At 33.6% G+C, this 13,592-nt stretch overlaps 1 protein-coding gene across 5 annotated transcripts in view; it reads left to right on the top strand.

Annotated features, from left to right (window-relative positions):
- LOC143233074 (neural cell adhesion molecule 1-B-like) overlaps positions 1-13,592 on the top strand; it is a 325,804-nt gene that overhangs the window by 291,069 nt on the left and 21,143 nt on the right. For all 5 annotated transcript variants that reach the window (XR_013017951.1, XM_076468956.1, XM_076468957.1 and 2 more), the window contains exons 4-7: positions 634-837; positions 962-1,255; positions 8,061-8,351; positions 9,178-9,465. Coding sequence is in view for 4 of the 5 variants with exons in the window: in XM_076468956.1 (XP_076325071.1) it covers positions 634-837; positions 962-1,255; positions 8,061-8,351; positions 9,178-9,465 (1,077 nt within the window). In the remaining variant the exon portion in view is untranslated. The remainder of the gene's footprint in view (positions 1-633; positions 838-961; positions 1,256-8,060; positions 8,352-9,177; positions 9,466-13,592) is intronic.

The following is a 13,592-nucleotide window of genomic DNA, read 5'->3' as shown; positions in this document are numbered from 1 at the left end:
CCGCGAATTAAGAGTCGCACGCCTCACGCGCTTGGCCATGCCAGACCGCCATACCAAACAGAGATAAGTAGCTTGTAAAAAAATAAATTTTGTGTCTGTGTATGTGTACGAATGCGTATTGTGTATTGTGTATTGTGTATTCTCATAGAAAAAACACATCGAACTTTCTACTGTGTACACCAAGGTAAGTCGAACTTCTGATTTTAGTATTGTAAATCCGAAGACTTATCGCTGTCTCTCCTACATATGTTCGAAAACAAAACGCAATAACTATAATTGAGCATGCTTTGTTCTCAACACTTTTACCAAAAAATTGTGCCCGGCACGGCCAGGTGGTAAAGGCACTCAAATCGTAACATGAGGGTCGCGGGTTCGAATCCCTTTCACACCAAACATGCTTATCCTTTCAGCCATGGGGGCATAACATTATAACAATGTGACAGTCAATCCCACTATTCGTTGGTAAAAAAGTAGTCCAAAGGTTGGCGGTGGGTGGTGATGACTAGCTGCGTTCTCACTAGACTTATATTGCTAAATTAGGGACGACTGGCGCGGATAGCTTTGCGCGAAATTCTAAACAAACCAAACTAAAAAAAAATTGGTTAGCTTTGTAAAAATTAGATTTTTTTATAGGTAAGCCACGTCCGTCGTTAACATGGTGGCGAGAATATACCATTTTAGACGACAATTATAGTTTCACACCTGACGATCTAGTGAAAAATGAGCTAAAAATCTCAGAGTTAAAACGTCACGACCTGTTAACAGTTTTTACGTGTCAAGCTTCGAACAACAACATCACAGTTCCGTCGGCAAGTGCAGTGACTCTTGACCTAAACTGTGAGTACTTGAAATTATTATCTTTTTTTTCTAAGCATCTTAAACTTTATCAGAATTTTTTTTTCATATCCGATAGCTTAATTTAAATGTATTTGTTTTTAATTGTATTGTTTTGTTTTTCTAGTAAAACCAACGGAGGTTAAAATTCATCCTTATCAACGACCCCTACCGGCTGACAAAGAAGTAGATTTGACTTGTTCCTCTAATGGTTCTCGACCAGCTGCAAAAATTACATGGTGGAAAGGAGATAAACAGATGCAACATACACGAGAAAGCGTGAATCGCGCGGGAGTGAGCACAAGTATATTGACTTTCATGCCATCTGTTGAAGACAACGGGAAACAATTAATCTGTAAAACAGAAAATCCACATATTACCAATAGCGCCATAGAAGATAGTTGGAAACTGGAAATTTATTGTAAGTCGATATAAAAACAGATATTCGTTTATTTAAATGCAACCTCAGTATCCTACTAAAATATTCTTAAGTTATTATACTTTTATTTTATAAAATATCTCATTTAATCCTCAATGAAAATTGGGAGAAAACACATAACAAAAAAGAAACACAGAAAGAGTTGAAACCTAAATCATATATAACTTGACAAAAACGCATTTCTTGATGTAGATAATACACAAAGAAAACACATAATAATTCAAAACTGAAATCCACCAGATAACAGTGACTGAATAGAGAATTTCAATTTATCAGATCAAAGGAATACTTTGATACGAGTCGGCATTCGAAAACAGTCTCTAATATAATAAAAGGTACAGAAAATGAATGCATTCAACAATAACATGGAATTAGAAAAAATTAAGAAAGTTTACAAAAACTAATTTGCTGTTTCACGCAGTAGCTCATTTTTACTTCGTAATTTTACAGCTCATAGTGTTGATTTTGTTTGTTTGTTTTTTCCTTTTGTGGAATGGATTACAAGGTATCGGATTACGCAGTTCAGGAGCAAGTTATTTTAATATTCACACTATCTCTCCTTTATTCATTCTCTCATATAGTGTCCTTTCACAAATAACTTAATTATTTGTTTATTGATTTTCACACAAAACTATTCAAGGATTTTCTCTTGTCGCAGCCCCTAATTTTAAAGTGATAGACTAAAGAGAAGGTATCTAGCCAAAACCATTCACTGCTATTTTCTTACCAATGAAAAGTAAAATTAGCCGTCACATTATAACGGTCCCATGAATGAAAAACGCTAGCATGTTGGATGATAAGATTCGAACTCGCGACCCAAATATTGCGAGACAAGCGGCCTAATAACCAAGGCATGTTAAGCCGAATGTGTAGGTCTCAAGCATTTTATCAGGTCATCCCTTAAGTAATGTCCGATTTTAAGTTCGGAAAAAGAGAAATGATTTCAAACGCATTTAATGTCATTTAATCAATAATGTATGTTCCATTATTATTGGCCCGACATGGTCAGGTGGTTAAGGCACTCGACTTATAATCCGAATATCGCGGGTTCGAATCCCCGTCACACCAAACATGCTTGCCCTTTCAGCATTATAATGTGACTGTCAATCCCATTATTCGTTGGTAAAAGAGTAGCCCAAGAGTTGGCGGTGGGTGGTGATGACTAGCTGCCTTCTCTTTAATCTTACATTGCTAAATTAGTAACAGCTAGCGCAGAGAGCCCTCGAATAGCTTTGAGCGAAATTCAAAACAAACCAAACCATCATTATAAATTACTACTTCCTACCAACAATTCACAAGTTTCTCAATGCTACTTCTATACAATTCTTGAGGTTTGGAGGAAAAAAATCTAGAGAGGGTAGTTTTGGCAACTTTATGCATTCCAGGCTCTTTTCCATCAAAGTAGTTCTGCAAATTTTGAAATAGACGATAATCAGATGGAGTAAAGTCTGGAGAATAAGGTCTTAATTTTTCAAGTTTCCACATGATTGTCAAGCACCCTTTTTTCAGTGGTGGCTAAGTGTTAGTGTTGCTCGGCTTACAGACTCATCTCAGTATTCCATATCATCCTCACCAGTTTGACTTAGCACTACCCCTTCATCTGTATCAAACGCAACATTGTACACAATGGTGACTAATGACCCCTTATAACTAGGTAAAAATTAGTTTTTTATGCAATGCGTCATTTAATTTTTTAAAAGCCGTCTCCCTGGCTTCGTTCCACACATGTTTTGGTCATGACTTATGTGTTAATACAGTGAGTGTTGATGCTATTACCACAAACCAGGAAATAAAGTTCCTACAATAACTTATTAACCAAGAAAAAGACGTAACTGGTTTCTTTGTTGAAGATTTCACCCAATTAATACCATTTACCTTTGCCTCTACTGGGTTGATCAATCCTCTACTAGGAGTCGGCAACCAGCGGCTTTACTTTTCTGTGAAGGAAAGTTGAGTATCTTTCAGGCACAATGGGTGTTAAAAATCCAATATAAACATTTAGTGCTGTAAATTCGAAGACTTGCCGCTAGGGAGGCTTTTTTTTTTTTTTTTAGTTATACCTTTAAATCCTTATGGCGCATTGCGGGTCTCGAAATAATTGCCGACCTCTGCTCTATACAGACTACCCTAAGCTCATATTTACTTAATTTTTCTCTTAAGCCCGTTTCACTCAAACTATCTAGTACTTTTCTTAACATTCATAGGTACTCATCCACATTATTAGTATATATGTCAATGTCATCTGTGTAAGTTGTAACTCGCTCTCGTAGGCTCCGTTAAATGTTATCCCTTAATCTCCGAAATGTTGTAGGAGCACTCTTTATTCCAATTGGCATTATAAAGACTTAAATAATCCATAATGCATGTAAAACGCTGTTTACTTCTATTCCTTCCCTTTAATTCGACTTGCAAATATTATTTCGATAAATCAGTTTTATTAGTGTACTCTGCATAACTAGCTTAATTATTATATTCTCCATATGAGGTAATGGGTAAGATTCAGTGATAATTACTCCATTCAACCTCCTTAGGTCAATACATAATCTTATCCAATCAGACATAGGTAGTAAAATTACAGCTGACACATACTCACTAAAAGATTCCCTGATTGTCCTATTTTTTAACAATGTCTCTGTCTCACATTTTAGATATCATCTCAAGTGGTTTGGGTCTCTTCTTTTGAGTTTCTTTTATCTATAGAAGCCACTATATCACCTGATTAACTAACCATGTGTGCTATAGCCTAGCATCAAATACACTCTCATAATCTATCACAACCTCACGCACTTCCTTCTGCTGCTTAAAAGTTAATCCTTTAAAATGCTTAACATGTCCTGTCTATTCGTAAGGATATAAGATATTTTTTTTGTTCACTATGGTTTTCACTACCCTCCAAACAGGTTATCACGCGTGTTTCAAGTGTAACTCTCGTGTATCATGGCTTAAGCATATTTGCTTGATGCATTCATTTTACTATTTTATCATTATCTACATCAAGTCGCCTTGCTGCTAAAATATTATTGGGCATTAGATCCAGTACCGGAACAAAATAATTCACATTAAGTTCGTATTCTCTAATATTATTTATATGTTTTTGTTTCTCCTTTCTCTTCTGACTTCTATCCTTTCGCTAATCTTTGCCTCAGGTTGGTCACATATCCCTCACGTTTTGTGACTCAGTTTTTGTCTTTGGTTTACTTATTTTAAATAAGTCTAACAGACCCTTAACATCTCCACCATACAGCAACCCAAATGGTCAACAATTTCTGTTGTAGCTTGCAAGTCTATTCAATGTCAAATAGCACAAAAGGCATTATCATATCCCAATAAAAAGGATTCCCCTGCACCATTACTCTTAACATAATATAATCTTAACTGTAACATAATATAATATTAACTGTCCTATTTACTCTGTGACACATCCAATTTGTTTGGGGTCAATAAGAACTAGTGTCTTTCATAACTCAATAATTCTTGCATTATTTTCAAATAAAAATTGCTACCTAAATATAATAAGAATTACTCAGGAAATCCAACCCGTTTGAATATTGCTATGAGCTCGAGCGCTATTTTCTCTGCTTCTGTGTAATCTAGTGCTAATATTTCTACATATTTAGTTGCAGAAACAACAACTGTCAACATATATTAGTTCGCTTGGTCTATTACTGGAATTGGTCCAATAATCAAAACACTAACAGAACTAAATAGTTCACTGATAATTGGTGATTTAACCATTTGGCCTTCTTACTTTCATTCCCTTATTACCAGCTAGCTGACATGCTGGACAGCTCTGTGGCCCGACATGGCCAGATTGTTAGCGCGATCGTCTGGTAATATGAGGATCACGGATTTGAATCTCCGACACACCAAACATGTTCGCCCTTTCAGTCGCAAGGGCATTATAATGTGATGGTCAATCCAAATATTCTTTGGTAAAAAATTAACCCAAAAGTTGGCGGTGGGTAGTTATGATTAGCTGCCTTCTCTCTAGTCTTACACTGGTTTGGGAATAACATTCCCCACGTTTACAACTATCTGACATTCAAAGTTTCGACATTTCAATGAGACTTTAACTAGTGTTACAGTATATGAAATCCATCCTGCTTAATTACGTCACTAAATATGTTATTGCCATGTTTAATTGGTCCGAAACCGAATTAAATCCAATGTATCACCTGTGAATTAATTATCTTTACAAATGCCTTTTTTCACCGGAGTTTTCCAACTCTCATTATCCCTCAATGCATTCGTGGCTTGCCTATTTATCATCACTTCTTCTTAATATTTATTTGATATTTTCTCTCAATACAACACATTACATTCTCTCTTCTTTCCACAACTTTCTTTTTTCCGTCAATTTAATGTAACTATATGCCCAACTTGGTTACGTATAAAATATTTTGGCAATGAATTGTAATTTATTTCCTTATTTATAAAATCACTCTTTGGAGAGGCCCTCTTCCATTTCTTCGGGAGCGTTGATCCAGTTTTAAACATTTGTGGTGCGTAGTTCTACAAGTTTGAATGTCACCGACTTTCAACCCACTATACAGTTTCCTCATTACTACATAGTCACCTGATAACGCCACTGTCTCACCACCTTCCTAATTTTTAACCACGTTAGTAACATACAACATCCAATCTACAATCTTGTCGGTGTCTCTACTATAATTAAATCCTTCGACCCATTTAACTAACTCATGCAGTCATGTTCTATACTTTTTAAATGTTTCATTTACCTTTTTATTTAACTTCATGTGATACGGACTTAACTCATACGTCTCTAAAATAGGCTCATTTCCTATAACCTACTTTAATTCATCCACTCTCCCAGTTTTGCTGTATCCTACTAACGCCTTTTCAGGTAATCAGGACATAGTTTCCTCATCATATCTTATGAATGTCATTATTCTACTCTCGCTAGTATTGTTTTTTTTTTCAAAAGGACAGAAAGATACATGTATACCATATTGATGCATACCAGCTTTATCAACTATCAATCATCATCAATTCAAATGTGTTTAGGCTTATACCCATTTTCTCATTTTCTTATTCTAGCTCTAATAATTGTTTTTCAGTTTTCAACCATTTTGTTGATAACTGTACTTTAACAAATTCTAAATCGTTATCATGATAGCTTTCGTGAACACTACTCGTAGCTCCTGTACTTTTACTGAGCTCAAGGGAAGAGAATCTTATATTTCAATTTTCACTTGAATTAAAAATTAACGTATTTCATATTCTATTTTCAAGTGAGACTACATGTTATATACAGTTTTCTGCATGTCTTTAACAACTGATATTTTATTCGTGATTTTCAATTCTCATTCAAGTTAGTATTAATTATATACTCTTAAACAATGAACTACACTATTAAGAATTGATAAGAATTAACTGAACCACTATCCAAAAAAACAAGTAAGACAATATGTTGTTGTTGTTTTGAATTAAGCACAAAGCCACACAATGGGCCAACTGTGCTCTGTCTACAAAGAGTATCGAAACCTGGTTTATAGCGTTGTATGTCTGCAGACATGCCGCTGTGCCACTGGAGGACAGTACGACAAAAACAATTAGAAGAGCGTAAATTTTCTTACTGTTCTTGTCTTAATTTAACCACTGTTCAAAAGCAACAAGAAAGACAAGAACAATTAGAAGAGGGTAAAGTTTCTTATTGTTTTTGTCTTACTTGAACCACTGTCTAAAAACAACAAAAGTAAGACAAGAACAATTAAAAGAGCGTAAATGTTTTTATTGTTCTTGTCTTACTTCTTGTTGTTTTTGGACAGTGGTTCAAGTAAGACAAGAACAATAAGAAACTTTACCCTCTTCGAATTGTTCTTGTCTTATCTCTTTCCTGACTTTTTTGTTGTTGGATTTCGATTCCTAATAAACTGATAAATCCCACTTTTGTCACTATTTTGTTATGATCGTGCCAAACTTGTTCTTTGCTTTACTTTCTCAAATCCATCAACTTTATTTTGACTGTACTTATTCCCATAGGGAACTGACTCATATCAGTATAAACATAATATATTTCTGTTTATTACTAGTAATCAATAATACATTACTTGTAGCATATTACTTTCTTTCTTCGCTTCTGTCGATTCATTCATTCTCTTTCACATCTCCTGGTCTTCTTTTTTCTCCCCCGATCTATCATTCCACTCCTTTCTTTTATATTTCTTTCTCAAGCCTACACCGAACAAGTCACTTTCTTTTTGGCCTTACAACTGTTTCCGATATATCGTATGTTTCATAGCCATAGGGTGTCTTTTACTCTTCCACCAGCTTAAAGTACAGTAATTCCTAAGAGACTGAAAAAAATGTTGCCGGTGTTTTTTCTCACTCTTTCATTCAAGTGATGTTATTTTACACCTAAATTCATAATATGGTGTTCTTCAATATTTGATCTTCTCTCTGATACCAAACTAACAGTCCACAATCTAAAGTAACAAATTACGAATAATACAGAGTTCGGCATATTTTATTAGCAGATTCTAATACGGTATTTGTCTATTATAATAAACTAAATTTCATAAGGTCACATTTTTTTATTATGTATTCACAACCCAAGGTACTGCTCGATTTTATTTGTATCTGGATACACGTTCATTTTTAATCTTTCCTTTTTTACATACCAGATTTATAAAACTCTTCAAAATTCCAATATATTTCTTCTTAAATATGTTTTGCTACCTTTTATTTGAATAATTTAATATAATAATGATATAAAGTTGTTAAATTATTTTGAGACTAGGCTTTATTTACGTGTTTCTGTGTACAGTTCCTCCACAAGTCACGCTTCACCTAAGGAATAATCCTACATCAAGCGAAATTCAGGAAGGAAATGATGTTTATTTAGATTGCAACATACAGGCGAACCCTTGGGTTCATTCTATTAGTTGGCAGTTTGAAGAACGAGAACTGAAGAAAAATATTTCCACTGGAATTAACATCAGTAATCAGACGTTAGTCATCCAGCGTGTTCAACTATCTCATCAGGGCCATTTTACCTGTTCCGCAAGTAACACCGAGGGACTAGGCATAAGCAACAAAATTTATATTAATGTAAAATGTAGGTAGATACTTTAATTTTATTATAATTCACAGCTGAAAAAATTATGGTGCATTACATTTAAGGTCATAATAGAAGCATAACAGATTTCAGACATTTTAAAGTTAATTTTTTCGAAACATTTGATGCACAAAATAACTTCGTTAAATTAACAAATATAAAGACAAAGTGTTGTAAAAACGTTAGAAAGCATTAATGTATTCTCAAGACGGCTGGTACGGGTATTAAAACTTTTATTAAAATAAAGTACAGAACAATGTTTGCAAACTCCTTTTCTTAACCTGAAGATGACCTAAGAAGGTCGAAACGTTGTTCTGTACTTTATTTTACGTCCTCCAGTAGCTCAGCGGTATGTCTGCGGACTTACAACGCTAAAAACCTGCTTTCGATACCCGTGGTGGGCAGAGCACAGATAGCCCATTGTGTAGCTTTGTGCTTAATTCAAAACAACAACAACTTTATTTTATTTAAAGTTATAATATCCATACCAGCCGTTTTGAAAATATATTTTTATTTCTAGTGGGTTTCTCGTCGTCATGACTCAGAAAACATTTCTACTGCCGATTGAAAATGTATACATTCTGTTTTGTAATGAAAAGTGGCAACAACAGAAATATAATTTGGATCACTTAAAGATAATTTTATGAGTAATTATCTTTCATTCGATGAACTGTAAAACTGTAAGAACAAGCAATTGAGAACAGAATGTGTATGTTGCAACAAATTAAACATATCTAAATTTAAGTTTAAAATGTTCAACATACCCTTTGTGTCAAAGAAATTCGAATATTTTCTTCCACCATTTTGATTTATGATTTTCTATTAGATGCTCCTCAATGCCAAGCAGGACAGAAAATGACCTATGGAATTGCTGTACACGAGAAAGTCTGTGTGACGTGTACCTTAGATGCTGATCCTGATGGCGTCACCTTCAGCTGGCTGTTCAACAGTTCAACTAAACAGTCTAGTCAAATACAGTACAGCAGTGATAAGACGCAAAGTGTGGCCACCTTCACACCAGAGACAGAAGACGATTATGGGACATTACTCTGTTGGGGTACTAATGATATTGGTATTCAGCGAAAACCCTGCGTTTTCACTATAGTACCTGCTGGTAACCTTTACATTTATCCTTCTTTTATGTTACTTATTTATTAAAATTTTAGATGGTTTAGCTGTTATATTATTACAAGAAACGTAATTAATAAGTAGTATTTTACATCGTTACGAAGACCTTAGTAAGAAAGTGTTCGAAAATGATTAAACACAAACGTTTAATGACTGTGGAATGATTGAACACAACTGTGTAGACAACGTTTTCTAATGTGCCCTGGAATGATCAAAAGTAAATGAACGAGTGTGGGAAAGATTAAACAAAATTGTTTAATGAATGTTCAAACAGAAAGGTGTGTGTGTTTTTTCTTATAGCAAAGCCACATCGGGCTGTCTGCTGAGCTCACCGAGGGGAATCCAACCCCTGATTGTAGCGTTGTAAATTCGTAGACTTTACGCTGTACTAGCGAGGGGCAACAGGAAGGTAAACAATTAAATCGGGGGCCCGCCAATATTCTCGTGACAACAATTTTGTATTTACATTTTGCTCTGTGATTGGCACGTATAAGGACAACTGTCGATAAATAAGTCTCATAAAATGTAAAAAACAATGTGAAAATGAGGTTTCGTATTGCACAATAAACAACTGGATCTGCATTTTGTGCTTTTTATATATATAACACGAAATATGTAACAATTTTATTTGTTTTCGACTGCCCTTCCACCATTTTTTTTTTTTTTTTTTTGACAATTCAGGAAATAAAGTCACTGGAAAAAAGTCATAATTATGGCTAGGAAAGAAACTCAAATTTTACTTAAATACCGTGAATAATTAAAATAATAAAACAAAAATATTTCAAAATTAATTATATTGTTGTTGTTTTTTAATTAAGCACAAAGCTACACAATGAGCTATCTGTGCTCTGCCCACCACGGGTATCTAAACCAAGTTTTTAGCGTTATAAGTCCGAAGGCATACCGCTGAGCCACTGGGTGAGGGCAATTAATTATGCACTGTTATATAGCAGGTTGCTAGAGGCAACCTACCTCAACTTTGAGTTTTTCGACGGTATGTGTAGCTACGTGAACGTCTTCTCAACTTGTGTGCTGCTCGACTGTGACAGACTTTCTTCGTGACGTCAGCTGAATATCCAATGTAATGACACAATATCATATACGATGTTTTCAATCTGCACATGTCATGTATTTTCAATAAATGACTGAGTTAAATCTTTTTGTTATATTACTTGCTTTAAAATATTCCATTTTTGTATTTGTGATGTTATCACACATAAAATATATCCTCAATGTGTAGAAGCCATGTATTGTCAGTTAATAACTGATTAATTTTTTGTCTTATTACTTTATTTTTTGCGGTATTTAAATAAAACGTGACTTTTTTTTCTATGACTTTATTTCCTTTCACCGTTTTATACGCTCAGTCGTGCTCGTTCAGTAAATGTAGGAATAATCAAACCAATCTTTAATGACCAAGCTCTACAATATTTAATGAATCTAAGTTTTCTAAACTGTACGAACCTTTTGAGGTATTACTAGGATTATGATAACAGCAAGGGTACTCAACTGACGAATCAACGTATTTTGATTATTATATCTTTTTATTTTATGACATTCTATATTCTTAACTGTATCATTTACTGTGTTCTAATTCTGATCACTATAGCAAGATTGATCTGAGCAGAGGTTAATGATAACTGGTGAAACATGATTGACCCCTTGATATTTTATAATATTTCAGCGTGACTATACGCTTGCTACTTTTAGATTTGTAGGGTGAACTTCCTAGCATGTTTGGTATAGCATTTCCCTAGATCATTTTCAATAAACTGAGGCTACTGTCTTTTATTTCACTTTTAAACATGGGAAGAAACCATCATAATTCTCTCTCTGTCACAACATAAACAAAATTTTAATATAAATAAACTCAAATGACAAGAATCGATTAATAATTAAAAGCTTGGTAAGCAGAAAAAGGACAACCTAGCAAGTAGATAATTCTATCATATAAACAAATAGAAAAATATAGAGAATCTTACAATCCTTGCTTATTAAGTCCACGTTTATTCACACTCTCCCATAGAAACATAAAACAATTTTTCTGCCACCACAGTTCAGCAAGGTTTTAAATAACCGCCTGCAGTGTGTTAAAATTGTTGAATAATGTATATATGATTAAGGTACAAATACTGGGTAGCTAATGGTGTTACTTTTTTCACATTCAATTAACGTTTTTTGTTGTTAATGAACATTAAGTTTGTTTGCGTGGTTCATTACCAAAAAAGTTTCAATTTATCTGATAGCAGTGTCAAAGAATTTTAAATATCCAACAATGAAAGAAAGAAGTTGGACAAATTATTAACGAAGATTGGTAAAATTTTTAATGAAGCTTTTTGTGCAAGTGGAGGGAATTCCCTAAACATTGAAGTTATGCCTTGAGACAAAAGTCGACTGGTCGGTTTACTTCACAACGTTTATCAAAATAACAGTCGTTTGATTTTTACTTTTCTAATTCCGTTACTTCGGTAAGTTCAATATCCAATCTTAATAAATACATTTAAGGTGGATTCTTGTAGGCAGTTGCAAAACGAGATTCTAATTTATTACTTGCATTCAAAGTCAACAAACTTTTACCTCATCCTGTATTTCACAGACACGAAAACACACTTACTATTTGATAGATTACCTGAAACCAGTGTAAACCCGTGTACAAGGTTCTGAACGAAAGCGATTGGAAACACTGTAAACAAATAAAATAAAAATCGACCTTTATAAATTAAAACTGAACTTATAAGAAGTATATCAAACCAGAGCTCCAAGACAAGCGATTTGCCTGTCTGCTATAGTTTTTGAACAGTGAATCACTGTAGACTTATAGAAAGAAAAAATCAAGATGTTAATAATAATGCTACTTCACGGCCTTCCAAATATGTAATGAGAGCAAGCTTCGATGTGGTGATGAGCAATGAGGTTAATTAACTAAACATTAATTAACATTCGTTCAAAAATTAAGTAACACGTGATAAAACTCTCAGAATGTTGATCAAAATTTTTGTACCGTAAAGATATTTATTACTGGTAAAGTATATATACACGTAGCATATCAAACGTATTATAAACAGATACGTCAAGTTACAAAAAAGCGTATGCAGCTATTCGTTAACATCACATTGCTATACAGTCTAAGTTTCAGAAGTGAAAGATATGTATATATATTTTATCACAAGCGATTATCAACTTGTCTCGCCCTATCTAACGACTTAAATAAACCTTTTATTCGTTAACAAGTATTAAATATGTACAATATTTTATGTTTATTAGTTCTAACAACACTAGACACTCAAAAACTTTAGTTCTGTACGGTTGTTCTAATTTTCATATTTTATTGTTTTTCTCAAGCTATAATAATAATTTACATGCTCTAACAAATCTCTACCCAAAATTATTCTTACATATAACAACATTAGTATGTTAATACGAAAAGGAAACTTAGGTAAACATCGTAGCATCATCAACAGAGTCGGTCCAATTTAGGAATAACATAATTATACAACATCATCCCAGCCAAATCATGAAATAAATAACAACTGGTTATACAAACAGTAACCTAGCTACATCGTGAAATAAATGATAACCACACAGTTATATAAACAGCATCTTAGTTATATCGTGGAATAACTGATAATCGGTTATACACTATTCATCTTAAGAGCAACTAATCCTGAGCTATAGATGTTAAGATCCTTGAAATTATAGCATGAAGTTATTAATATTTAAAATAGTTGTTATTGACTCTATAAAACCAAGATAGAAATGTTCACAGTTAGAATTTGAAATAATTTTGTATTACACACTTTAAACATTTTTTCTTTACATGATAAAACGTTAAAATTCAGAGAATATATAAGCCTATAAAGCTCCTTCATTTCAAGTAAAGATCGTGTTCACTGAAAATAAAAAACAATTATTCAAAGTTGAAGAGAATTTGGTGTTTTACATTGTTGTGTTCCAATAAAGTTATGCTGTAATACTAAACAAGCTTATATTGTATAGCTTGAATTTCAGCTCTGATTGTGAGAAATAATATCTCAACAGTGCAGTAGCTACCTCATTCACATGTAGTCTGTTTATTCACACTTGAGACTAGATAAAGTGCATGTGTCTACTGTG

This window comes from Tachypleus tridentatus, chromosome 12 (genome assembly GCF_004210375.1).
Source record: "Tachypleus tridentatus isolate NWPU-2018 chromosome 12, ASM421037v1, whole genome shotgun sequence".
NCBI lineage: Eukaryota > Metazoa > Arthropoda > Merostomata > Xiphosura > Limulidae > Tachypleus > Tachypleus tridentatus.
This window is presented reverse-complemented; position numbering and strand designations above follow the sequence as displayed.